The sequence below is a fragment of the Nycticebus coucang genome, chromosome Y (assembly GCF_027406575.1).
Source record: "Nycticebus coucang isolate mNycCou1 chromosome Y, mNycCou1.pri, whole genome shotgun sequence".
Lineage (NCBI taxonomy): Eukaryota > Metazoa > Chordata > Mammalia > Primates > Lorisidae > Nycticebus > Nycticebus coucang.
The window spans coordinates 401,856-428,771 of record NC_069805.1 but is presented as its reverse complement, the minus strand read 5'-3'; the positions used below and the strand labels follow the sequence as shown (position 1 = coordinate 428,771).

Here is a 26,916-nt window from a genome sequence, read left to right as displayed (position 1 = left end):
AGTCATTTTGATTTGACATGATACCACACAGAAATGCTGTATTTCTGCAGAAATCTTCATTCAAAAATTCACATTGCTGATTCTGTTCTTCATAAAATTTAACTGTCTGTTCTCTCATAAAGTTTTGTAGCCATTGATTCAATTTTAAGAGATTCTGATTGTAAAGAAAAATATTTCTGATGTGATTAAAAAAAGCAATATGATCCCCATTATTAAATATTTACTGATATACATGAATAATTTCTATGCTGTTTCTAAATAAATATTGTATATATGTTATAGAAATTTAAATTTGGATTATTTTATTTTTAATTAAGACCTCATCACCTGACTTTTCTAATGAGAATTCCACAGCAACTCCCCCAGATGAACAAGGTCAAGGTGATGCTCCACCACAGCACGAAGATGAAGAACCTGCATTTCCACATACTGACCTGGCAAAGCTGGATGACATGATCAACAGGTGTGTTTGTTTGGATTTGTTTTGTTAATAAACATAATGAACTGGAAAAACCGAATATTTTACTGCCAGCATTGCAACTGATTATAAAGGAGAAAAAGAAAAGAGTAGACTGCAGTGTCACAAGAGTCTACTTTTTTTTTTTGTAGAGACAGAGTCTCACTGTACCGCCCTCAGTAGAGTGCCATGACATTGCACAGCTCACCAACCTCCAGTTCTTGGGCTTACGCGATTCTCTTGCCTCAGCCTCCTGAGCAGCTGGGATTATAGGCGCCCGCCACAATGCCCGGCTATTTTTTTGTTGCAGTTTGGCTGGGGCTGGGCTTGAACCCACCACCCTCGGTAGATGGGGCCGGCACCTTACTCACTGAGCCAAAGGCGCTGCCCAAAAAGAGTCTTAACTAACTTAATACAACCTTAACATTTTAGTAATAGCCAAAACGTTAGAACTCTTTGTTCTTATTGCAAACATTTCTGTGGATTTAAAAAATGGGAAAAGTAATGATATATGAATAAAGTTTCAGATTTAACGATTCTCTGTGACATTTTAGTATGTTTTTGGTCTAGATCTGTAATTAGGTATTTCCTTTTGAGTGCTTTTGAACTTTATAAACCATTACTGTGAAGTTTATACCGTAGTTTTTGATGACTCTTCTGAGTTGTAGAATGTTATTAGTGTATTTTTTGTAAGAATTAGAATACTGAGATATGCTATTAAATGCCTTAGTGGCAGGGGAAAAATAAAAGGATAAAATCAATTTAGCTTTAAATCAATTTAATCCTTTCACAAGGATTCAATTTTTCTATTAAAAGCAGGTATTGGTAATTTTGCTATCTCTTGCTACAGGAATTAACAGATGAAAGAAAAACCCCTCTGGGAAGTAGTGTGTCAGTCAGTGTCCATATCTTCAGATGGCTGCGCTTTTCAACCAATAACTGGGTGTATAGTAGACTTTGCATCACTTTTTAATGTAGAAATATATATATGATGACATGGAGGCCTTCTGCATTGCTTTTTAAGATACAGAAATACTTAAGAAAATTGGTGTAGAGATTTACACCTTATATAACCTGGGTAGCTCATGCCTATAATCCTAGCATTTTGGGAGGCCAAAGCAGGTGGATTGCCTGAGCTTACAGGTTTGACACCAGCCTGAGCAAGAGGGAGACCCTGTCTTTAAAAAATTGCTGGGTGGGGCGGTGCCTGTGGCTCAGTAGGGCGCCGGCCCCATGTGCCGAGGGTGGCAGGTTCAAACCCAGCCCTGGCCAAACTGCAACCAAAAAATAGCCAGGTGTGTGGTGGGTGCCTGTTGTCCCAGCTACTTGGGAGGCTGTGGCCAGAGAATTGCTTAAGCCCAGGAGTTGGAGGTTGCTGTGAGCTGGGTGAGGCCACAGCACTCTACCGAGGGCCATAAAGTCAGACTCTGTCTCTACAAAAAAAAAAAAAAAAAATTGCGGGTGTTATGGCAGGTACCAGTAGTCCTAGCTACTTGGGAGGCTGAGTCAAGAGAATCTCTTGAGCTCAAGAGTTTGAGGTTGCTGTGAGCTAAGACACCACAGCATCTATCTACTTAGTGTGACTAAGTGAGAACTATCTCAAAAAGAAAACCAGAAAGTTCATTGGGGTGACGTTAGGGAGAATTCAGGAGAATTTTGTTTTCTTGTCTCTTTTGTCTTTGTGAAGATTAAAACAAGGAATTTATCCCACCATTTCTTCTTACTAATGAACTTGAGTATCAAAAGAACATTTTTCCTACCAACAACAGATATTCATTTAATTGATAATTATTTTACTTTTCGCATTCTATAATAGCTATTAGATAAAATCTTTGTAATTGTATCTTATTTGATAGTGCTTTAAGTGTTTTGGTAAAGACACCAAGCAGATAATTTTCCAGCTTTTATAAAAAATACTTATGTAAGCCAGACATGGTGGCTCACGCCTATAATCCTAGTCCTCTGAGAGGCTGAGGTGAGTGGATTGTCTGAGCTCAGGAGTTCAAAACCAGCCTTAGTAAGAACAAGACCCAGCTCTAAAAAAATAGCTGGGCGTTGTGGTGGGCACCTGTCATTCTAGCTACTTGGGAGGCTGGGGCAAAAGAATCACTTGAGCCCAAGAATTTGGGGTTCCTGTGAACTGTAATGCCATGGCACTCTATCAAAAGAGCGACTAAGTGAAACTCTGTCTCAGAAAAAAAAAATTGTTTTTATGTCAGAGATTTGAATTTGAAATCATTATCTGCCATTTTCTTTTTCTTTTTCTTTTTTTTTTTTTTTTTGCAGTTTTTGGCCGGGGCTGGGTTTGAACCCACTACCTCCAGCATATGGGGCTGGTGCCCTACCCCTTTGAGCCACAGGCGCCGCCATTTTCCTTCTTTATCAGCAAAGTAGTAACTTCTCTTTCCTTCTTCTAAAAATAAAGGAAATTATTGTAAATATAATGTAATCTTTTTTTCCACTTTTTCATAGTAAAAATAATTATAGTAGGTGACTTATTTAAAGCATTTCATTATATAATCAATAAAGCCTCCTTTTGTCTTCTAATAATTCTTAGGCCTCGATGGGTGGTTCCTGTATTGCCAAAAGGAGAATTAGAAGTGCTTTTAGAAGCTGCAATTGAGCTTAGTAAAAAGGGTGAGTTTAGATGTTGTTTTCCATCATGTATATTAATACATGTACTTATATTGTTCTTAAAGCTTTTTTACCTTCTCTTAAAAAGTTATTACTTTTTCCTAACTTATACTGTGTCACTAAGCTTTTTGGTAAGATCTGTGTGTATGTGCATGTGTGTGAGAGAGAGAGTGTGTGTTTGCCCCCATAGAAATCATTAGATAAATCTTTGAGGTTATCTTGATCCTTACAAATTTTATACAGAATTTTATATGTTCAAATTCTAGAGAGAGGATGGATTATTTTATAACATTTTTAAAGGAATTGCTATTCAAATGTTAGAAAATACTTTCAAGTGTAACATAGGTTTTAAAGATCTTTCATGTGAGGTAATAGGCATTAAAGCATATTTTATAATTTAAAAATGCTGCAAAGAAGACTGCTAAATGACTTCCTATATGGTGACTTTTTTGCACTTAAGTTATTTGTAATTGGGTAATATGGTAACTTGCAAATAATTTTGGCAGTAGTTATTTAAACAATTTGGCATTTGAATGACTTACTGAAATGCCAGTAAAACAAAGGACATGTGGTAAAAGAAACTGTTTGTTTTCAGTGAAAACTGCTTTCATTAACATTGCTTGTATATGTTCAATAAACTCTAGCTATGTTTGGCTTTTTTTTTTAATACAGGATTTTTTTTGTTTGTTTTGTTTTTAGATTAATAACAGGTGAGATACAAATATTTAGTTTAACTGCTTTCATTTCTAAAGTAAAGTTCAAATTGTAGTTGAACCCTTCACCCAGAGAGTGTGCTGAACACCTTCAAGATGTGCACATTAAGGGAAATTCCTCCTGGTCACCCTCCCTCCTTCTACTTCCTCTCTCCTTTCTCTTTCTCCCTCTCACTAAACTATACTTTTGTTTTTGTTTTTTTATTTGGGAATATGGTTGTTTGTATGTTGATTTCATATTAGCATTGAGTACATTGGTATTTGCTTTTCCTTCATTATTATACTTTACTACATAGAATGTTCTCTAACTCCATCCAGATTAATACAAAGGATGTAGTAAAGTCTCCATCTTTTCTATGGCTGAATAATACTCTGTGGTATCCATACACCACAGTTTACTAATCCATTCATGGGTTGATGGGCACTTAAGTTGCTTCCATGCCTTGACATTTGTAAATTGAGCTGCAGGAAACATTCTGTGCAAATGTCCTTGTGGTAAAGTAATTTTTTTTTCTTCTGGGTAAAAAGAGTTAGACTTAGCAATATGCAGAGTAAAAATATACCTGCTAGTAGAATAGCAGAATCAAATGGAAGGTCCACTTTGAGTTCTTTGAGAATTCTCCACACTTCTTTCCAATGAGGTTGTATCAGTTTGCAATTCCAACAGCAGCATAAAAGCGTTCCTTCTTCACATCCACACCAGCATCTGTAAATTCAGGAAACTGAAGTTAGGTACTATTTCAGAGAAGTTATAATTTGCATTTCTGTGATTATTAAGGACAATGAGCATCTTTTCATGTGTTTATTGGCCATTTATCTGTCTTTAGAAAAGTTTTTTTCAAGTCTCTTGCCCATTTATAAAAGGGGTTGTTTGCCCTTTTCTTGTTAATTGAGTTCTCTGTAGGTTCTAGTTATCAGCCCTTTGTCAGATTCATAGCATGCAAAATCTTCTCCCATTCTGAAGGCTGTCAGTTTGGTTTAGTTGTAGTACCTTTACCTGTGCAGAAGCTTTTTAGCTTGATGTTTTATTTATTTATTTTTGATGCTGCTGCAGTTGCCAAGGGGGTCTTCTTTTTGATGAATTTGTTCTAAAACCTCTATCAAGAGTTGTATTTAAAAAAAAAAAAAAGGGTTGTATTTTAGCAGATAGATGGTTTTTGTAATAGATTCTATTCTTTTAAGGCCTTAAAGGGTAAAAGAGCTGTGGGGATTTTTATTTTCTGTGATATTTTAAGGACATTAAATCTGGTCATCATAGGTGTATTAACTTGTAATGTCATCAGAAGATACTTTAATGTCTTTGGTATCTGTAGAATCTGCATATTGCTAAGTCTAACTCTTAGGCAAGGTAGTAATTTCTGTTAGCTAAAAATAATTATCTTACAGTCATTTAAATGCTTTTGTGTTTTTATTATTATACATATATTTGTGTAGTCTAGTGACTTATGACAATATTTTTCCAAATTGGAAATGTTCTCACCATTCAAATTTCTTTTGTTATTTGCATATTTATTTATTAATTTAACAAGTATCAAGGACTGTGCTTGGCATTTTCTAGGTTCTAACAATAGAAGATTAACAAGATAAACAATATTTAATAACAGATATTCAGTTGATGTGTAGGGTTTACAGGGACTTTTCATCATTTTTTCTGGAATCACAATTACTGAAAGATACTGTTTATGTTTTTTCTTTATTTTTTGGTTTTGAAGCAGTCTCATTTTGTTGCCCTCCATAGAGTACCATGGCATAATAACTCTTCGCAACCTTATACTCATCACTGGACTACAGGTGCCTGCCACAATGCCTGGCTATTTTTAGTCCTGGTCTTGCTTTTACTCAGAGTGATCTCAAACTCCTGAGCTCAAGCATTTCATCCACCTCGGCCTCCCAGAGTGTTAGGATTACAGGCATGAGGCACTGCACCTGGCAGTTTAAAATCCTGAGTTTAAAATGACATGCCAATATGTATATAATCAAAATTAAAACGTATTTCACTGTCCAAATTTAATACTTTCTGAGTTACAAGTAGTTTTTCTATGAAGTCATACAAGTCTTGCTTTTCTTTAATCAGATGAAATTCTTGAAGAGTAAAAAACTCAGTCTTCATCTCTTAAATTTGAACATAAATGGATAATTTATCACCCAAATCAGATTTTTTTTTTTTTTTTTTTTTGTAGAGACAGAGTCTCACTTTATGGCCCTTGGTAGAGTGCCGTGGCCTCACCCAGCTCACAGCAACCTCCAACTCCTGGGCTTAAGCGATTCTCTTGCCTCAGCCTCCCGAGTAGCTGGGACTATAGGCGCCCGCCACAACACCCGGCTAAAAATTTTTTTTTTTTTTTTTTGGTTTTTGGCCGGGGCTGGGTTTGAACCCGCTACCTCTGGCATATGGGACCAGCGCCCTACTCCTTGAGCCACAGGCGCTGCCCCCAAATCAGATTTTTTAGGTTGTCACTATTTTATTTTAGAGATAGGGCCTTGCTCTGTTGCTCAGGCTAGATCGTGATATCGTAGCTTCCAATTCTTGGCATTGGTGATCCCTCACCCTCCCAAGTAGTTGATACTATAGCTGTGCATCACCACATTCAGCTAATTTTTAAAATTTTTTGTAAAGAGAGGGTCTTATGGTGTTGCTTGCTTAGGCTAGTCTTGAACTCCTTACTTCAAATAATCCTCCCAATTCAGCATACCAAAATGCTGAATTATTGCAAGTGTGAGCCTCCACAACTGGCCTAAATTTGGATTTTTTTTTAATGAATTGTATTTCAGAGATTAAAATTCTGCAAATAACCAATCTTTGTTGACATCCATTTTTGGTTTTGAAGTATTTTATAATTAGTCATATTACTTGATTTGATGTAATTTCCTATTATTTACTTTCTTAAATTAATTGCATATGGTGTTCCATTTCTTTTCCTTTTTTTTATGCTGAAACTTGTCTAAATTTATTAATATATAATATTCATTCACAGATAACCGAACTACATTTAAAAAATCCTGTTTATCTTCAGAGGAAATATTTAATATATTTTAATAATATTTTATGTTTAATAGTTATGAAAATTATAAAAATTGTTCTATTGTCTATATCAATTATGTACTAAATAGTTATGACTAAATCTGTTGTATTTGTTTCTTTTTAAAATTTTTTTATTAAATCATAGCTGTGTACAGTAATATGATCATGGGGAACCCCATTTCTTTTCCTGAATTTCACATTTTCCCATCTTTTTAACCTGTTGTGGAAAAGCCAAGTCTAATTCAAAAACTGCAATATTGTTTGTGAATTGGAAACCATAACTGTTATAATATCTAACAAATTGTGTTTTTAATTGGCCAAAGAAGTGTTTTCTCTATATGAGGTTTATTTTAAAATTTTTGCTTTGTCTTAGGCCTTGATGTTAAAAGTGAAGCCTGTCAACGTTTTTTTCGAGAAGGACTAACAGTATCATTTACTAAAATCCTTATGGATGAAGCAGTGAGTGGATGGAAGTTTGAAATTCATGTGAGTTTTATATTTGATTTCTAGGACTCAGTTTTCTGTGGTGATTCCTATGGTTTGTATTTGGAAAATACTACTGTGAATGATACACCAAGTCTGCATATATGTATTACATAATGAAAGGTAATGTGATCTTATAGAATAAGCTTAAGATTTTGAATTATTAAACTTTGCATTAATCTGTACCTTATGCACAAGATAGCATATTTTCTCAAGTGTAATATAGTATTGATTATAAGTCTCATCACTATTTTATACCATTTGAGATGGAAAATATGATGGGGAAAATATTAGGTCTTTAAATCTGAAATGTTCACTTTCGGAACAAAAGTTTAGTTTATTAAATCTCAAAAAAGAAACAGTATATTTAAGCAAAGTATGCACCTAAACTTCAGACACAGTTTTGCCTTACACAGTAGCTTGTGTATGCAACAGCAAAGAAGCCTGGAAACAAATGGCGATGAAATCACAAAAGATGTTTTCCATAGCTTATTGAGAATTGAGTATTTTTTCTTGCAAGAAGTATTCCAAAGCCTGGAAGAAGTGGTTAGTCATTTGGTGAAAGATCTGGTGAGTGAATAAATACATTAGAAGACAGAGAGTTTCCGAGTCCAGCTTCTGTATTTTGACCAATGTTATTTATGCAACAGTATTGTCTTATAAAAAGATTGGTCTGTCTCTATTGACCAGTCTCAGATATTTAATTGCAAGCATCTCATCATTTCATCCATTGGTTGTAGTGGACATATACTGTAACTGACTAAAGGTTTCATAAAGCTGTAGTGGATAATAACCAGCTGGATCACCAACAGACACCCATTACACCATTAGCTTTTAGTGATAGTTATTTTTAGACTGTTTTGGTACTTCATCCAGCCATTATGCTAGCATTCAACAATTATAAAAAAGAATCCATTTTTCATCACACATAATTATTATACAATAGAGAAATTATTCCCTTTTATGTCATTACAGCAAAGAAAGGCAAGCTTTGAGATGACTACTTTTGTGATACTCATTTAATGCATACAGAACCCATCTATCCAGCTTCTTTACCTTGCTTGTTTCAAAAGATCCAATATTGTTGAAATGGTAATACGAAACCTTGTTACTAGTTCACACATAGTAAATTCAGCTCATTTAACCACTTTGGGCTAAGATTCCCAGTGTGATTTATTTTTAAGATTAATATAACCAGGCTGGGTGTGGTACATCACACCTCTAACCCTAGCATTCTGGGAGGTCAAGGGAGGTAGATTGCCTGGGCTCAGGAGTTGGAGATCCCCTAAAAAACAGACAGGCATTGTGGTAGGTACAGTTAGTCCCAGCTCCTTGGGAGGCTGAGGCAAGAATATTGCTTCAGCCCAAAAGTTTGAGGTTGCTGGGAGCTGTGATGCCATGGCATTCTAGGGGAACAAAGTAAGAGTATATTAAAAAAAATTGAAATCACTAGAATGGAATGGAACTTTTCATACCACTGTGACATACATTGACCACATTGTTCCCACTTTATTTATATTTTGAACTGTCTGTGCTGCATTGGTGAAACTCATATTCATAAATAATTTGAATGTTTGACTTAACTGTGGTTTCAGAAACATTGCTATAAAAAATTTTTTTTGAAAGGTAAATCACAAACCAAAAGCGGCAATTGAAAGAATGAGAATTAACTTTCCTAATATTTAAAAAAAAAGTATCAAAGTAAAATGTCAGAGATATCAACTGTCAAACTTAGTATTTAAAGAAACTGAACATTTTTTACTTAATAATCTATTAATAGCAGACTCTTAGCGTAGCTGTCACCCTGGAGTATAATTTCAGTCTAATTCAGTGATTCTGAACTTATTAATGCCGCCAGCTTTTAATACAGTTCCTGGGGGTCTCGACCCACAAGTAGAGAATCTCTGGAAATGCTTTCTTTCGTGATGCTTCTGGATGAGGACTTTATACAAGTTTTGACTTTGGCATTTGATAAGAAAGAAAAGAATATTTCTTGGAAATTAATTCTACAAGCCAGTATTTGTACAATTTTGTGCTATGACTTCAAAGTCAAAGAGAATTTAAAATGTTCTCAAATTAGTAGTGTCATCAAGTAACTTACAAAAGAAAACACAAGGACTCTTAGTACCTTTAATATGGTACAAAAGTAATTCAGAGTATCAAATTTTTTTTTGAGACAATTTGGCTATGTTGCCCTCGCCCTCAGTAGAGCGACATGGCGTCACAACTCACAGCAACCTCAAACTCTTGGGCTTAAGCAATTCTCTTGCTTCAGCCTCCCAAGAAGCTAGGAATACAGGCGCCTGCCACAATGCCTGGCTTTTTTTATTGTTGTTGTTTTTGCAGTGTTGTTGTTTAGCTAGCCTGGACCAGTTCAGACCTGCCAGGTACATGTGACTGGCACCCTACAACAACCTCAAACTCAGCTACAGCCACTGCCAGAGTATCAAAAGTCTTGATTTTGAGATACCTTCATATTCTAGTGCTTTTTAAAAAATAAAAAAAATACATATATACACTTTGTTTTATTGAATTACTATAATTACTCCAGCCTCTGGTTCTTATTTATAAAATGCAAGTAAGCAAAAGTTATGAAGCAGATGTATACTTTTAAAAGGACTTCCACACATATGTGGAACATATGAACATTTTCCACAAAATAACAAAATTTTTTAATTCACATAAAACTTTTTAGCTATAGAAATAGAAATTATAGGCTGGGTCCAGTGGCTTACGCCTATCCTAGCACTCTGAGAGGCCAAGGTGAGTGGATTGCCTGAGCTCACAGGTTTGAAAGCAGCCATCTCTAAAAATAACCAGTGTGTTGTGGCAGGTGTCTATAGTCCCAGCTTCTTGGAAGTCTGGGGCAAGAGACTCATTTGAGCCCAAGAATTTGAGGTTGCTGTAAGCTGTGACGTCATGGCACTCTACCGAGGGAAACAAAGTGAGACTCTGTCTTAAAAAAAAAAAAAAAGAAATTTAAATTATAAAACTAGGGCACCACCTTTGGCTCAGTGGATAGGGCACTGGTCCCGTATACCAAGGGAGGTGGGTTTATTAAACCCAGCCCTGGCCAAACAACAACAATAAAAATAGTCGGGCATTGTGGGTGCCTATAGTCCCATCTACTTGGGAGGCTGATGCAAGAGAATCTCCTAAGTTTAGGAGTTGGAGGTTGCTGTGAGCAGTGATGCTACAGCACTCTACTGAGGGTGACAAAGTGAAACTCTGTCTCAAAAAAAAAAAGAATAAAACTATTCTATGACTTTTGAGTTGAGACTTACATTATGTCTCTTCCATCTTGCATAACTGACACAACTTTAAAATTAGTTTTGACTTTAGATTTATAGCCTCTATAAAATACAAATCTCAGGGAGAGAAAAATGATAGTTTTCATTTATTCATTGGATATAAAGCAGCAATAGCCAATCTCTGATACCTAATGCATTTGTAATCTTTTTCAAATGGCTTTTAAAATTAGGTGGAAAATTATGAAGCAAATAACTATCTTTACTGGTATGTTAATTGATTAACAGATTGGTGAAATTAAGCTGAATTCAAATGACGAGTGTGGAAAAATGAGAGAGATTATTAACAGGAATGGAATATTTCTGTGTTTGAAATTGCTGTTTTCTCTTTATAAACTGTGGTATCTTCTCCTACCCTCCATGTGACAGAGGTGCATTATTAACAATACTCATCGCCTCATGGAGCTTTGTGTGTCCAAGTTGTCCCAAGATTGGTTTCCACTTCTAGACCTTCTCGCTATGGCCTTAAATCCTCATTGCAAATTTCATATCTACAATGGTACCCGTCCAAGTGAATCAATTTCGTCAAGTGCTCAGTTTCCTGAAGATGAATTATTTGCTCGTTCCTCGGATCCTCGATCACCAAAAGTGTGTTGGTTTGTTAATTTCATAATTAAATGACACTTTTTTTTTTGCACTTGCCACAAACGGTTAGTATGCAAACCTCTCTTTAACTTAATGATCAACCAGTCAACACCTGTTCTTGTGTTCATATATTTCTATGTAAGGACATGTTATTTAATATGTGTTACTAACTTATGAACATTGAACTTCTGTCAACAACATTATAACTCATTCCTGAACAAGATTGTTATGTGTGATTAGTTGATGAATATGTTCCCTAGAATAGAACCTACCCTGTATTTTCCTTAGGAGCAGTGATTCACTGTTAATTCATTGAACCATAGCTACTTTAGAGAGTAACAATTCATTAACAAGAATTGATGGCTCGGCGTCTGTAGCTTAAGTGGCTAAGGCACCAGCTACATACACTAGAGCTGGTGGGTTCGAATCCAGCCCAGGCCTGCCAAACAACAATGACAACTACAACCAAAAAAGTAGCCAGGCATTGTGGTGGTGCCTGTAGTCCCAGCTACTTGGGAGGCTAAAGCAAGAGAATCACTTAAGCCCAGGAGTTGGAGGTTGAGGTGAGCTGTGATGCTACAGCACTCTACCCAGGGCAACAGCTTGAGGCTCTGTCTCAAAAAAAAGAAGGAGAAGAATAAACTGTTCTTTGTAGTGTGTATGTGTATATTTTTAAAGTAGCAGAAAATGTACGTATTTTTCTAGACCAGGTAAATGCAGTAAGATTTAAAATTTTTACTATATTGCTTTCATGACATTTAGACGTTTCTTACAATGCATTCAATTTCTTAGGAGAAAATCTTAGTGTTCAGTAACTAAATCTTGGATTACATAAGTGATATTTCATTCTCTTTCACTTCAAGCAGAAGGTATATCTGCTTTACTCTAACTGAATTTTTCTTTCTTTTTTCTTTTCTTTTCTTTCTTTCTTTCTTTTTTTTTTTTTGAGACAGAGTCTGAAGCTGTCATCCTGGGTAGAGTGCCTTGGTGTCACAGGTCACAGCAACCTCCAACTCTTGGGCTTAAGCCAGTCTCTTGACTTAGCCTCCTAAGTAGCTGGGACTACCGATGCCTCTGCCACAATGCCCAGCTATTTTTTGGTTGTAGTTGTCATTGTTGTTTGTCAGGCTTGGGCTGGATTTGGTGTATGTGGCTGGCTCCCTAGCTGCTGAAATGTAAGCACTGAGCCTAAAATTGTTAAGTTATGGAAATGAAACCAGAACTAGCCCTAGATAGAAAGAACAAAGCAAAATAGCCAGAACCAGATGTAGTTTGTGGTATTTCTAGAAATTTGTCCTTTCATTTATTTAATTTATTAACTAAATGGTTACAGAATACAGTGGTTAATAGTACTTTTAAATATAGGATAGTTCATTTATTTCCATAAAATGTATACTGTATCCTTCCTTTTATTTCTAATACTAGTTGAGTCTTCTCTTTTTTTTCAGTTAAGCTGGATGGAGGTTGGCAGTTTGTTTCAGTAATAAACATTTGGTGTTCATGGGCATTTTCTCTATTTTTCTTTTTCTCTGTTTTGTTTATTGCTGTGCTGATCTCTCATTTTTATTCTTCTGCAAGCTTTGGATTTAAAGTTAAGTTGTTAATTGAGATCTTTTTTAAGAAATGGTTTGTAACTATGAATTTCTTTTAGTTAATTGTGATATGTTATGCTGTTGCTGCTATTTTTATTTGCCTCAATATTCCAATTTCTGTTTGGATTCCTCTTTCATCCATGGGTTATTCAGAATGTGTTACTTCATTTCTACTTACTTGTGCTTTTTTCAGGTTTTCTTCTGTTGATTTCTAGTTTCATTCATTGTATCTGGAAGATACTTTCTATGATTTCAGTTTTCTTAACTTTGTTAAGAGTTGTTTTGTGGCATCATAAATATTTGTTGCTTTTCTTGCTGATTTCAGATTTTTCCTATTTTTCTTTAGAGTTAGACAGTTTCATTATAATCAGGAATAGATAAGAAGGCATAAAAAGAAAAAGCCTAGAAAAATGGCCCAGTGCAGGGGAATGTCTTGGTTTGGTATGAGACTGTTTGGGTACATTCTCCCATTGAGCTTCTTAGATTTATGTGTACATCCATGTCTTTCCTTGAAGACTTTCTCTAGGAAGACTGGTACCGCTACTTTTAAATTCTTTTTGTTTTTCTTTGTCTCTTCTTGGATTCTCAAAATCATATATTTTCTGGTTTATAATGTTTCCATATGTCTTTGAGGCTTTCACTTTTTGCTTCGTTTTTCTTTTTACTTCCCTATCTCTGATTTCAATGGCCTGTCCTCAACTTATGATTATTAATTTTGCCTGTTTAAGTCTCTTATTGAATCCATCTCGTTAAGTTTTCAATTTAGTTAATGTATTTTTAATCTACAGGATTTATGTTTGTATTATGTTTACCATTACTTTCCTGATTCCCTTTAGTTCCTTGTTCATGTATTCCTTAATATTTCACATTATTGTCTTTGGCAAGTTAAGTATGTCTGTTTAGGGATAATTTCTAGAAATTTATTTTGTTCTTTTGAATTGTCCATCTTTTCCTTTTTCTTTTTATGCCTTATCTATTGCTGAAAGCTAAGAGTTGTAAAAAACTAGTCTTTGTGAAATGACTCAGTACAGGGAAAGCACTTGATTAATCATAGCTAAAGGCTTAGGATCTTAGGCTTTTTCTAGGCATGTGTCTTTTTTTATTTTTTTGAGGCAGTCTCACTTTGTCGCCCTCGGTGGAGTGCCTTGGCACTGTAGCTCACAGCAACCTTAAACTCTTGGGCTCAAGTGGATTCTCTTGCTTCAGCCTTCCCACTAGGTGGGACAACAGGTGCCTGCCACAATGCCCAGCTAATGTTTTAGAGATGAGGATCTCGCTCTGGCTGAGGCTGGCCTAGGCAAGTGTATTCTTTGAGGCTTGGGATGTGCATTTCTTCTCCATATTCCTGATACAGTGGCTACTTTTTAATTTTTTTATTAATACTTTATGAGCCTCACCTCTGTTTTTGGTACCTGGTTTTGGGTGTTGGTTTGTTTTTCCCCAGTCAGTAATTTAATAGTCTTTGCGCATGTAATTTCGTTAAGATTTTTGTAAATTGTCTCCCGATGGCTTTTCTTAGCCTGAGATTTAAGCCAGTATTGGAATCCTGACCTTAGAATTGGATAATACAGATGTAAGTCACTCAGGCTGTGCAGAGATAGGTTCAGAAAATTGCAAATTCAGGCCTGGTGCGATGGCTCATGACTGTAATCCTAGCATCTGAGATGCTAAGGCAGATTATATTGCTTGAGCTCATGAGACGAGCCTGAGCCTGTCTGTACTAAAAATAGAAAGAAAAGAAAAACTAGCCAAGTCATTGTGGCTGGTGCCTGTGCCTCAGCTACTTGGAGTGAGGCAGCAGGATCGCTTGAGCCCAGGAGTTTGAGGGTGCTATGAGCCAAGCCACAACACTCTACCCAGGGTGACAGAATGAGATTCTGCCTTAAAAAAAAGTTTCAAATTCCATTCTTTCTGCTTTTCCTGTACACACAGGGAACTGGGAATCAGGTCAGCGCTTCCCTAATTGAACCTTTGTAATGTTGGATTGGACAAAGATGAGTAAAATTGTGTCCGCCTTTGGAATATGGCTTTTTCTTAATTGGACATTTCTTTGATTGCTATATGCTTCTGACTGATTTCCAGTTGTTTTTATTAGAAACAAGGCATTGGAGCTTCTTAACATGTGTACCATCATGCTGATGTCAGTCATTATATTGACATTTTAAAATTTAAAGAAAGGTACTGTAGTGAATTTGTTCAGAAATAAGATAATTGAATGAGCAGAGGTTTTTAGATTTCAGATTTCCTTGTTATCATACCTGTTAGTTGTTAAGTTATATCAATATTTACTTTCTAAAATAGTTGGTTTTCACTTAACATTTTCCATATGTCCTGGGCATACGTTTTTCTGTTTTAATTGGAGAAATTGTTTCTACTCAGAATTGAGCAGCCTTTATTATCTCATCCCCCTTTTAAAATTTTCTCCTTTAGGGGCGGCACCTGTGGCTCAGTGAGTAGGGCCCTGGCCCCATATGCCGAGGGTGGCGGGTTCGGAGCCAGCCCCGGCCAAACTGCAACAGAAAAATAGCCGGGCGTTGTGGCGTGCGCCTGTAGTCCCAGCTGCTCTGGAGGCTGAGGCAAGAGAATCGCGTAAGCCCAAGAGTTAGAGGTTGCTGTGAGCCGTGTGACGCCACGACACTCTACCCGAGGGCGGTACAGTGAGACTCTGTCTCTACAAAAAAAAAAAACAATTTCTCCTTTCAAATTAGGCTTTTCAACACTCAGTATAGAAGTGTTTCTTTTCGCCTGTAGCCCCAGCTGCTTGGGAGGCTGAGGCAAGAGAATCGTGTAAGCCCAAGAGTTAGAGGTTGCTGTGAGCTGTGTGATGTCTTGGCACTCTATCCGAGGGTGGTACAGTAAGACTGTGTCTCTACAAAAAAAAAAAAAAAAAAAAAGAATTTCTTTTGCTTACCAGTGGGATTTTGAAAAACAAGTCTTTCTTACGCCCCTTCTGACTCAAGGGAAACAGAATACAATGCAATTCAGAGTTTTAAGGATACAGTTTAAATATTTCTTGATTATTTTAAAGATAATTTTACATAATTTAAAATTTTTTCTTCTGTTTTTGCTACTTCAAATACATTTAAGGTGGTAACTTTTTTCTTAAAGAAGAAAATTAACATGTATTATTAACTGTGTTGCAGGGTTGGCTAGTGGATCTCATCAATAAATTTGGCACATTAGATGGGTTCCAGATTTTGTATGATCGATTTATTAATGGATCAGCCTTAAACATTCAAATAATTGCAGCTCTTATTAAGTAAGTTGTTTTAAAGTGAATCTTCTATGCACAATATAAATTTACTATTTTATTTCTGTGAAAATCAGTGTTTGTTTTCTATTGTGATTTCTTGTTATTTAAAAATGATTTTGTGTTTATGTTGTTTTCAGTATTAAAAAATAGTTTTAAAGTTTAATATATTTTAAAGTTAGAAATATTTTAAAAGTTGAATATTACATAAAGTTTATGCCTTTCTTACTTCAGACCATTTGGGCAATGCTATGAGTTTCTCAGTGAACGTACAGTGAAAAAATACTTCATTCCAATTATAGAAATAGTTCCACAGTTATTAGAAAATTTAACAGATGAAGAACTGAAAAAAGAAGCAAAGAATGAAGCCAAAAATGATGCTCTTTCAATGATTATTAAATCTTTGAAGAATTTAGCTTCACGAGTTTCAGGACAAGAAGAAACTGTAAAAAATTTAGAAATTTTTAGGTTGAAAATGATACTTAGGTAAGATATTTTCCCACTTATATTATTATTTGGGTGAATTCTTACAATTCACAATAATTCACAATTTACTCTTACGTTTTTCTTTTAGATTGTTGCAGATATCATCTTTTAATGGAAAGATGAATGCTCTGAATGAAATTAACAAAGTAATATCCAGTGTGTCATATTATACTCATCGGCATGGTAATCTAGAGGAAGAAGAGTGGCTGACCGCTGAGCGAATGGCAGTAAGCTCCTTTAGTTATTTGCTTAAGGAAAACTAGGTTAATACTGTTGCTGTTAAAAGCAACAATAGCAAAAACTAACCTAGAATTGATTGACAAATCTGTGGCTATAATATAACAGCAATAAGGAAAGAATTACACAGTTAGTTACTTGAGTAAATTAATTGTCTGAATGTAAATGTTCATGGTGCAATTATAATTTGGTGAATTGGTTGAAATGAAATATTTGTGGGGACCTTTACAGTGGTAAGTCTATAATTAGTGATGAATTGGAATGATGATCACTTCTCAATTCAATTTAGAGTTTTAAAATTGGGGGTAGAAATAACAGGCTAAAAATCTTTATATATGTTTTATCATGATTTAACCAATTTTAAAATGACTTCAAAAATGCCAATTTTAATTTTTTTAATTTTGAAATTTTTATTCTTTTAAGTTTAAAAAAATGCATTTTAGAGTAATTCATATGTATATCATTTTGGCATTGATAGAATATTTATTATAAATATTTGATATGATATATTTAAGTTTTGAAATTAATAAGCATATAGGCAACCTAAGTCTTAAAAAATATATATATTTTTTTTTTTTTGCAGTTTTTGGCCGGGGCGGGGTTTTGGGTTTTGAACCCACCACCTCTGGCATATGGGGCCAGCACCCTACTCCTTTGAGCCACAGGTGCTGCCCCTTAAAAAATATTTTTGATTAGATATTGTTTGCTGTTACTAGAATGACATTGTGAAGAATAATCTTTACCTTCCACTTAGCGAAATGGTTAGACTATAATACAAAGTATCCTGAGGACATTTCGGTTTTATTGAGAAAATAGTGTCTAAGCCAAATGTTTTCAGCATACCTTATATCACTTTCTAACCATCACAAACTTTAGACTTTGTGTTGGTGGTCAGGTTATGTGTTCGTAATTTGCTTTGTGGATTGTCAAACATGGAGTTACCCACAATGTTGTTCACTAGATGATAAATTACTAACTAGCCTTCAAAGAAACAGGTAGTGAAAGTATTCACAGAATTTTAAAGCAGTTTGGTGTCATAACATTTTTTATTATATTTCTGAAAGAACTGTTTAAAACACATTGGAAATATAAAATTGTTTATTCTGAATAGATAGTTTGAGAAATGTAATACAGCACATATGGGAACATTTAAAAAATCATTACTTTCATTTTCATTCATTATATTAGAGAGTTACATAATTTGTAAATTCACCACATCTATGGGAGCATTTTGTATTCTCTGAGATTAGTTATTACAGTGTTTAATGAATTGCACTAACAGCATATTAAATATTATGTTAATATATTATGTTAAGGTACTATTATTTGTGAACATATAGATAATTTGGACTTTGGAATTTCCGCTCATGTTATTTAGAAGTCTTGAGTTATGTTATGCTTAATAAAATAGCTTCTTGTTAATTTCTTCATTAAATTTTTATATACGTTTAGGAATGGATACAGCAAAATAATATCTTATCTATAGTCTTGCGAGATAGTCTTCATCAACCGCAGTATGTTGAAAAGCTAGAGAAGATTCTTCGTTTTGTAATTAAAGAAAAGGCTCTTACATTACAAGACCTTGATAATATATGGGCAGCACAGGTAAGAAGTTTGAAATGATAGCAATCTTTTTTTTTTTTTTTTAGAGACAGTCTCGCTTTATGGCCCTTGGTAGAGTACCGTGGCCTCACACAGCTCACAGCAACCTCCAACTCCTGGGCTTAAGTGATTCTCTTGCCTCAGCCTCCCGAGTAGCTGGGACTACAGGCGCCTGCCACAGCGCCTGGATAGCAATCTTTTTTAAGAAGGATACTAAAATGAAAATCCTGGGTGGTGGCATGCAAGTTTGTATTCCTTGGTTGTTAGGGATGTGCTTAACCCTTGATTACCAAAAAGTAAAAGCAATATATATATACTATATTTTTTAATCATAATCTTAAATTTATACAGTTAAGGAATATGTTTTCATAGTCTTTTAGTAAAAATATTTTGGCATAATTAATTTTTGCCTGTGGTTCTACCTCAAAACCATGGGGAAACAGGTGTTCTCATGTTTTGTGATAGTCAGGAAAACAATTTTTGTTCTTATTCATAGTCTAATTTTACATGTCTGAAATACTCAATTTGTAATGTGTGGACTTTTCATATACTGTGTAGTGCTTACCTTCTGAATGTTCCCTGAACAGGCATATATGCAGCTTCTCCTAATCGTTTCTCTTGTGGAACATATGGCTTGAAGTTGCTGATGCAAGTTACTGATATTCTATTTTTGGGGAACCTAGTTATGGCCCTATAATCCCTGCAATTACAGCTCATGGAAACTCTGTGAGGTTCATGCCCTTTTCTGGATTTAGTTCCTTAAAAATAATAAGTATTCAAGAACAGTTGGCCCGAGTTTTTCCAAAAATTTAGAGACAGTATTGTGCAATAGTTTCTGCATTTCTTGCAAATTCATTTTTTTCACATGCTGGCACTTGTGTGTCATAGTATTCTCTTTGATCAGCTAAATCTTTTTTTTTTTTTCTTTTGAGACAGAGTCTTAACTATGTTGTCCTTAGTAGAGAACTGTGGCATCACAGCTCTCAGCAACCTCAAACTCTTTTTTTTTTTTTTTTTGTAGAGACAGAGTCTCACTTTATGGCCCTTGGTAGAGTGCCATAGCATCACACAGCTCACAACAACCTCCAGCTCCTGGGCTTAAGCAATTCTCTTGCCTCAGCCTCCCGAGTAGCTGGGACTACAGGCGCCCTCCACAACGCCCAGCTATTTTTTGGTTGCAGTTTAGCCGGGGCTGGGTTTGAACCCACCACCCTCGGTATATGGGGCCAGCGCCTTACCAACTGAGCCACAGGCACCACCCGCAACCTCAAACTCTTAGGCTTAGGCGATTCTCTTGCCTCAGCCTCCCAAGTAGCTGGGACTACAGGTGCCTACCACAATGCCTGACTATTTTTTGTTGTAGTTGTCATTGTTGTTTAGCTGGCCCGAGCTGGGTTCAAAGCCGTCACCCTTGGTGTATGTGGCTGGCATCGTAACCACTGTGCTATGGGTGTCGAGTCTCATCAGCTAAATCTTGAGGTGAATATCCTTTTGGGTTTTCAAGTTCACCTCCATTGTCACTTTCAGATTTTAGGGACACACTTAACCCTTTGATTTCCAAGAAGTAAAAGCAATATATATATTGCTTATATATATATCCGCTTACAATTTAAAAATATGTGTTTTATTTTTATAGTATATTTATACATTATAGTATAGTATATTTTATACATTATAATATATACTTACATTTTAATAGATTTATATATTATATATTAATATATTGTAGTTTTTAATTTATCATTTTTAATTATATATAATTAATATAATTATAAATATAATGTATTATAGTTTTTAATTATAGGTGGATACACAACTCATCATCACTTGCTGTTTTATCCAACAAACTTTACACGTCTCACTGTTCACTTCAATTATGTTCAATTTCCTTGATCCCATTTTTGAGTCTATATAGCAGGACAGTTATAACCATCCCAGTGGTTACAATTTGAAACCCCACCCAATTTTATGATTTTTTTCTTTATGAAATTCTCACTAAAAGAAAGATTTACCATAATTTGAAACCTCAATTATACATACTTTCAAAACAAGTAAGCACAGTCATACATCTATACATCTAAATACAACACTCTATACCCAGTGCCAAACTACAAGAAAGATAGGGAGTGCCATCATTACAAGTAAGGAGCTTACAGTGTAACATGCAGTTACACTGAAAAATCAGTGTAAGGCTAGGCTAGGAAATGGGAGGGAGGAAATGAACTTCAAAAAAGTGGTTATTCACCAAACCATTAGAAATAAAAGGGTTAACTGTATGTGCAGAAATCCTACAAAGAATATTTTTAAAATGAAAATTGTGTTCCCTCATCTACTTGTGTCCTGAGGTAGCAATTTAAAGATGGTTTTAAACAAGAGACTAATAGTAAAGTAACTACCATTAAAATAATGATTATTGAAGGACTATGTAGAATGTTATATTATTGTGACTTGTAAAAATTTCAGATTATTACAGAACATTTGTAACTTTTTGTAATAAATTACCTTAGTTTCAGAAATGCCAATTCATAATTTATTTCATTATCTTAATGGCATGTTTCCATTCATGAATTACTTAAGTATTATTAGGTACTGGATTATAAAACTGTCAGGCACAAGATTGTGACACTTGGTTTTTGCTGTTGTTTTTTAAGAAAAATCTTGCCTTCATCAAACACTTAAGTTTCGGGCGGCACCTGTGGCTCAGTGAGCAGGGCGCCGGCCCCATATACCGAGGGTGGCAGGTTCAAACCCAGCCCCGGCCAAACTGCAACAAAAAAATAGCCGGGCATTGTGGCTGGTGCCTGTAGTCCCAGCTACTCGGGAGGCTGAGGCAGGAGAATCGTCTAAGCCCAGGAGTTGGAGGTTGCTGTGAGCTGTGTGACGCCACGGCACTCTACTGAGGGCAATAAAGTGAAACTCTGTCTCTACAAAAAAAAAAAAAAAAACACTTAAGTTTCTGGTTTTGAAAACCTCCACTAATTTGACTTTTCTTTTTATTGGTAAATATTTTATACTCATTTTTTATGTGATTTCTCAGTGTTCGTAAACCACGCATGCCAAAAAAACTGAATTACCATGTTTTGAATGGCAGTTAAAGCATTTAAAATATTAAGAATCCTCTCTTTACCTCGTATGAAGTAGGACTATTCATTAAGTAATAAGGATTGGATATGTAAAACTACTTAATTCTTTACTGCTACTCTAATTTAAGAATGCTATGAGTTTTTTGTTTGCCTTTGTTTTATTTTCGTATTTTCTACAGGCAGGGAAACATGAAGCCATTGTGAAGAATGTACATGATCTACTAGCAAAGTTGGCTTGGGATTTTTCTCCTGAACAACTTGATCATCTTTTTGATTGCTTTAAGGTAATAGTACAAATAAGAAAATAACTTATCTTCGGTTATTGTAGTTCAGTGGGTAGGGTGCCAGCCACATGCACTGGGGTTGGGTTCAAACCCAGCTCAGGCCTGCTAAAACAAATAAAATAGCTGGACGTTGTAGTAGGTGCCTCTGGTCCCAGCTACTAGGAAGGCTGAGGCAAGACAATTGCTTGAGCCCCAAGAGTTTGAAGTTGCTGTGAGCTATGATGCCCTGGCACTCTACCGAGGGCAACAAAATGAAACTCTGTCTCAATTTTTAAAAAAAGGAAAATACCTATTTTATTCTAGTAACATTAATACGTTACTTTTCTTCTGCTCAAGGAAGCAGGGTCCCTATGACCCAGCCTACTTTGCTCTAAGGTGAGAGGACTGGGAGATGGGCAGGGCTTTTAGGCCAGGGGCAATGTGCACTGGTGGGCCATACCATCCTAGAGGGTGGAGTCCAACATAGCCAGGTTGAAACCAGGCATAGCCAGAGTGCCAGCCCTGCCAATAATAGCTTAAAAAACTCAGTTTCCTACTATGGTCAGCATGGGAAATCCACAGCTGCCCATCTGCCTCTCAAGGTTTCCTAGAGCAGGGCCACATAGTGCAGAGACCCCCATATGCCGGGGAGGTAGGGGCATGTCCCTTCAAGGCTCTTGCGCCCCAAGGCTCTTGTTGCCCTTCCACTTAGGAAGCAGTGGTTCCCACCAGATGGTGATAAGAGAGACACTGATCTCCACAAGGCATATATATGCATTTTCTTTTCTTTTTTTTGGCCGGGCCTGGGTTTGAACCCGTCACCTCTGCCATATGGGACCAGCACCCTACTCCTTGAGCTACAGGTGCCACCCATATATGCATTTTCTATAGGGGACTAGTAGGGTCTAGACTCCTTTCACTGCCTTCGCACTTAGTGGGGGGCAGCCCTGCCAGGCTGTATGAGCCAGGCTGGTATTCCTGATACGCCCATTCGGAGGGAATTGGGCTTCAGCAAGATGCACACTCTGTCTGGATGCTAAAGAAAGAAGGCAAATGAACTGTGGCTACAACCTGGCTAGAGCCAAAATTGTCAAGTGGGAATTCCAAGAAGGTAATGCTTAGGTGTAAGAGGGCCGGGTCTCTGGTCCCTTGTGGCACTCTTCTGTGGGGTAAGAGTAAGCCCTGTAACATACCACACTTTGTGTTCTCCAGGAATTGATCTCAAATCAGGTTCCCCTCCAGGTTCCCACTTCCCCAAGCACTGCTCTTCTTGCAGCCACAGAAAATTGGGTCAGTGTGGCAGCTCCTGAGTGCATAGTGCCCTCTGAGCCATCATGCCAGCACAGTGCTTTCTCAATTCCCTGCCTCACTCTAGGCAGCCTAGTCCTGTTAGTCTGGCCCCAGGCTGAACTCTTACCCGTGGCCCCAGGTTTGCCATGGCAGCATCGTCTTTGTAATATATTAAACACAAAATTGGCATATTTTTAGGAAGTTACCTGATAGGCCCCTCTGGGGCATTTGACTATATGTTATTTCTTTGCCTGAATGATAGGTTCATAAGTATTGCATTTTGAATTTTGAGTTATACCATAGATGTGTTAAATCAGAATTAGTACTACAGGGATTAGGAGTCTTCAGGCAGCTACCACTGCCACCTTAACCCCTGGAAACCACCTGTCTGTTTTCTGCTTTGAAGGTTTTGTCACTCTAAGAATATAAGTAAATGGAATTACACATTTTGTACTCTTTTGAGATTAGTTTTTAGTTCATTTGTTTCTACTCAGTGTAATTCTTCTGCATTGCTTATTCCAAGTAATTCTGTATGTATCTATTCAGGTTGAATATACCTTATCTGAAAAACTTAGAATCAGAATTTATATTTTTCTTGTGGATTTTAGAATATTTGTTTAAACTTATCTCCTTAATCAAAAATCAAAAATAACTTCAAGGAATATTGCATTTGATCATCATGTCAATGCTATAAAAGTTTCAAATTTTGGAATTTTTTGGATTTAGAGTTTTGTGAGATTAGGGATACTCAACATGAAGTTTTGTTTCCTTTATTGATAAGTAGTATTCATATATGAATTTATCAAATCTTATTTTACTGCTAACTCATGAATTCCACATTGGGACTATTTATTTATGGGCTGCTTTGGATCTTGGTGTGCACAATATTTTTGTGAAGTAGTTGTTAATTTTCTATGTTAGTTGAACATACTGGTTTGAATGGTAATTGCATATTTAGCTTAGGGGTTTTTTTTTCTTTTTCTTGTTTTCTTTTTTGCTGTTGTTACTGGTTTTTTTTTTTTTTTTTTTTTTTTTTGAGGCAGAGTCTCACTATGTTAGCCTTGGTAGAGTGCGATGACATCACAGTTCACAGCAACCTCAAACTCTTGGGCTTAAGTGATTCTCTTGCCTCAGCTTTCCAAGTAGCTAGGACTACAGGCAGCCACCACAATGCCTAGCTATTTTTAGAGATGAGGTCTTGCTGTGGCTCAGACTGGTCTTGAACTCATGAACTTAGGCAGTCCACCCACCTCAGCCTCCCAGACTGCTAGGATTATAGATGTGAGCACCCAGCCTTTAGTTTAGTTTCATTTATGATTATTTTTCAGAGGCAGGGTCTTGCTTTGCTGACTTGGCTGGGGAGTAAAGTGGTGCAATCAGAGCTCTCGGTAACATCAAACTCCTGAGCTCAAGTTACTCTGCTTGCCTTACGAGTTGTTAACCCTACAAGTATGACCCACCGTACCTGACTACTTTTTAAAATTATTTTGTAGAGATAGTTTCTCACTATGTTAGTGAGACTATGGCTAGTCTCCAACTTCTGCGCTCAATCTGTCCTCTCACCTTGGCCTCCCTAAGTGCTAGGATTATAGGCATGAGCCACTGTGCCAAGTGTTCCTTTTTACTGCTGTTTAGGAAGAGAGTTCTAATATCATATGTTGCCCAAACTTCTACCACATAGAAGTAGCCTTATTTCTGTTGCCTTTCTGGTGAAAGCTCTGGCTCTATTAGGCTTCCTTTGGCATCACTCAAGTTTATCACTCACATCAACAGTATAAGGTAGGGCTGACCATCAACATTTTTGTCTCTAGTAGGTCTCCACCCTTTTCCATACTTTTCAGAGTCTGCTTTCTTTTCTGTACTTTTAAGAATCTATTTTTTCTTTTTTTTTTTTTTTTTGGCTTGGTACCTGTAGCTCAGCAGCTAGGGTGCCAGCCACATACACCGGAGCTGGGGGATTTGAACCCTGCCTGGGCTTGCCAAACAGCAACAACTACAACTTAAAAATAGCGGCGCCTGTGGCTCAAGAAGTAGGGTGCTGGTCCCATATGCCGGAGGTGGCAGGTTCAAACCCATCCCCGGCCAAAAAAAATAGCCAGGCATTGTGGTGGGTGCCTATAGTCCCACCTACTTGGGAGGCTGAGGCAAGAGAATTGCATAATCCCAACAGTTTGAGATTACGGTGAGCTGTGATGGCACGACACTCTACCCAGGGGGACATAGTGAGACTCTGTCTCAAAAATAAATAAATAATAATAATCATCTAATTTTTTTAATGTAATGTCTAGGAGCTTTAGTGTAATTAGAGAGTAAAATAATGAAAAATATATCTTCTAAAAAGCAGAATAATTTTAATTTTTTTAATTTAGCACTTTTCCTCATCAACAGAATTTTTTCACCTCTTTTTCCTTTGTAAGTTATAGATTATTATTTACTTGGTCAGCAACTTAAAATTTCTTATAAACCTTTTTTCTCTACATGTTTTTGTTTTAAAAATATTTAATTCACATTTTTTAATAATTTGCGTTCCTCTTCAGCTGTAGAAGCTTCTTCAGATAGCATTTTGAGTCATGATACTTAAATAATTTAGTGTCTACTTACAGTATTGGAGTGTGTGTGTGTGAGAAAGGTGATTTTTAATGTAGTTTAATCAAACGTAAAGCAATTAGGACTTAATACAAACAAATTTGTAAAACTGTGGCATTTACCTCATTTAAATGTTTTTTTTTAGGCGAGTTGGACAAATGCAAGTAAAAAGCAACGTGAAAAGCTGCTTGAGTTGATACGTCGTCTTGCAGAAGATGATAAAGATGGTGTGATGGCACACAAAGTGTTAAACCTTCTTTGGAATCTGGCCCATAGTGATGATGTCCCTGTAGACATCATGGACCTAGCTCTCAGTGCCCACATAAAAATACTAGATTATAGTTGTACCCAGGTATGGAAATGCTTCTTTGCTCACTTTTTTTCTTTTTAGAAGAATTGGCAAAGATTTAATCATTCGACAAGGTATACATACATATGTCAAAACATCACGTTATACCCCCAAATATAGTTACTTATCAATTAAAAATTAAAAATCCAAAAAGATAAAGGAACAACATTTATTGAGCACCAACTGTATTAAATACATTATTTAAATATTATTTATTTTATTTATTTATTTTTTTGCAGTTTTTGGCCTGGGCTGGGTTTGAACCTGCCACCTCTAGCATATGGGGCTGGCGCCCTACTCCATTGAGCCACAGGTGCTGCCCTTAAATATTATTTCTTTGCTCACTTTTTCTAATTATTTTTTCCTTCACAATTAGGATGGTGTAGTTGTAGGATAGTTCTAGTTTATTGCATCAGTTTTGTTTTTAAAGTAATCTTGAGGAATTCTTACTTTGGTGTATATGTCTGGCTCCATCTCTTCCATCCAGTGGTTTTCAGTGAGATATTTTATATTATCTACTAAGCATTTTTACTTTCTTGACAGAGGATTTTCATAGGAGGAATAATTTGTTATGGCTAAATATGTGGCATTAAAATAGATTCTAGAATTAAAGTTAATGATGACTTTGTAGGTATAAGGGTAATTAGATTTCATTTGCTAATAATAAAAAAATATATATTTTTTTGAGATAGAGTCTTACTATGTCACATATGTATGATGAGGTTGCATCACAGCAACCTCTAAAACTCCTGGGCTTAAGTAATTCTCTTGCGTCAGCCTCCAAAGTAGCTGCGAATATAGGTGCCCATTGCAAGGTTTGGCTATTTTTTTGTTGTAGTTGTTATTGTTTTTAGCAGGCCCGTGCTGGGTTTGAACACTGCAGACCTGGTATATGTAGCCAGTGCCCTCACATCTGAGCCTCCTACGTGCTTCAAGCTAAATTAGTGATATTTAGATGGTGGCTTCTCTGGCTTTT

General features: G+C 36.1%; 1 protein-coding gene across 4 annotated transcripts in view; it reads left to right on the top strand.

Moving 5' to 3' along the window:
* The window catches only part of LOC128579199 (probable ubiquitin carboxyl-terminal hydrolase FAF-X), a 294,928-nt gene that overhangs the window by 175,912 nt on the left and 92,100 nt on the right, over positions 1-26,916 (top strand). For 2 of the 4 annotated variants that reach the window (XM_053581415.1, XM_053581414.1), the window contains exons 5-14: positions 318-463; positions 3,015-3,094; positions 7,200-7,312; positions 10,987-11,205; positions 15,938-16,053; positions 16,279-16,530; positions 16,619-16,757; positions 18,220-18,372; positions 21,632-21,736; positions 25,737-25,943. In XM_053581415.1, the coding sequence (XP_053437390.1) occupies positions 318-463; positions 3,015-3,094; positions 7,200-7,312; positions 10,987-11,205; positions 15,938-16,053; positions 16,279-16,530; positions 16,619-16,757; positions 18,220-18,372; positions 21,632-21,736; positions 25,737-25,943 (1,530 nt within the window). Of the gene's footprint in view, positions 1-317; positions 464-3,014; positions 3,095-7,199; positions 7,313-8,173; positions 8,402-10,986; positions 11,206-15,937; positions 16,054-16,278; positions 16,531-16,618; positions 16,758-18,219; positions 18,373-21,631; positions 21,737-25,736; positions 25,944-26,916 lie in introns of those variants that run through there. The other 2 variants (XM_053581416.1, XM_053581417.1) reach the window with 2 other exon arrangements.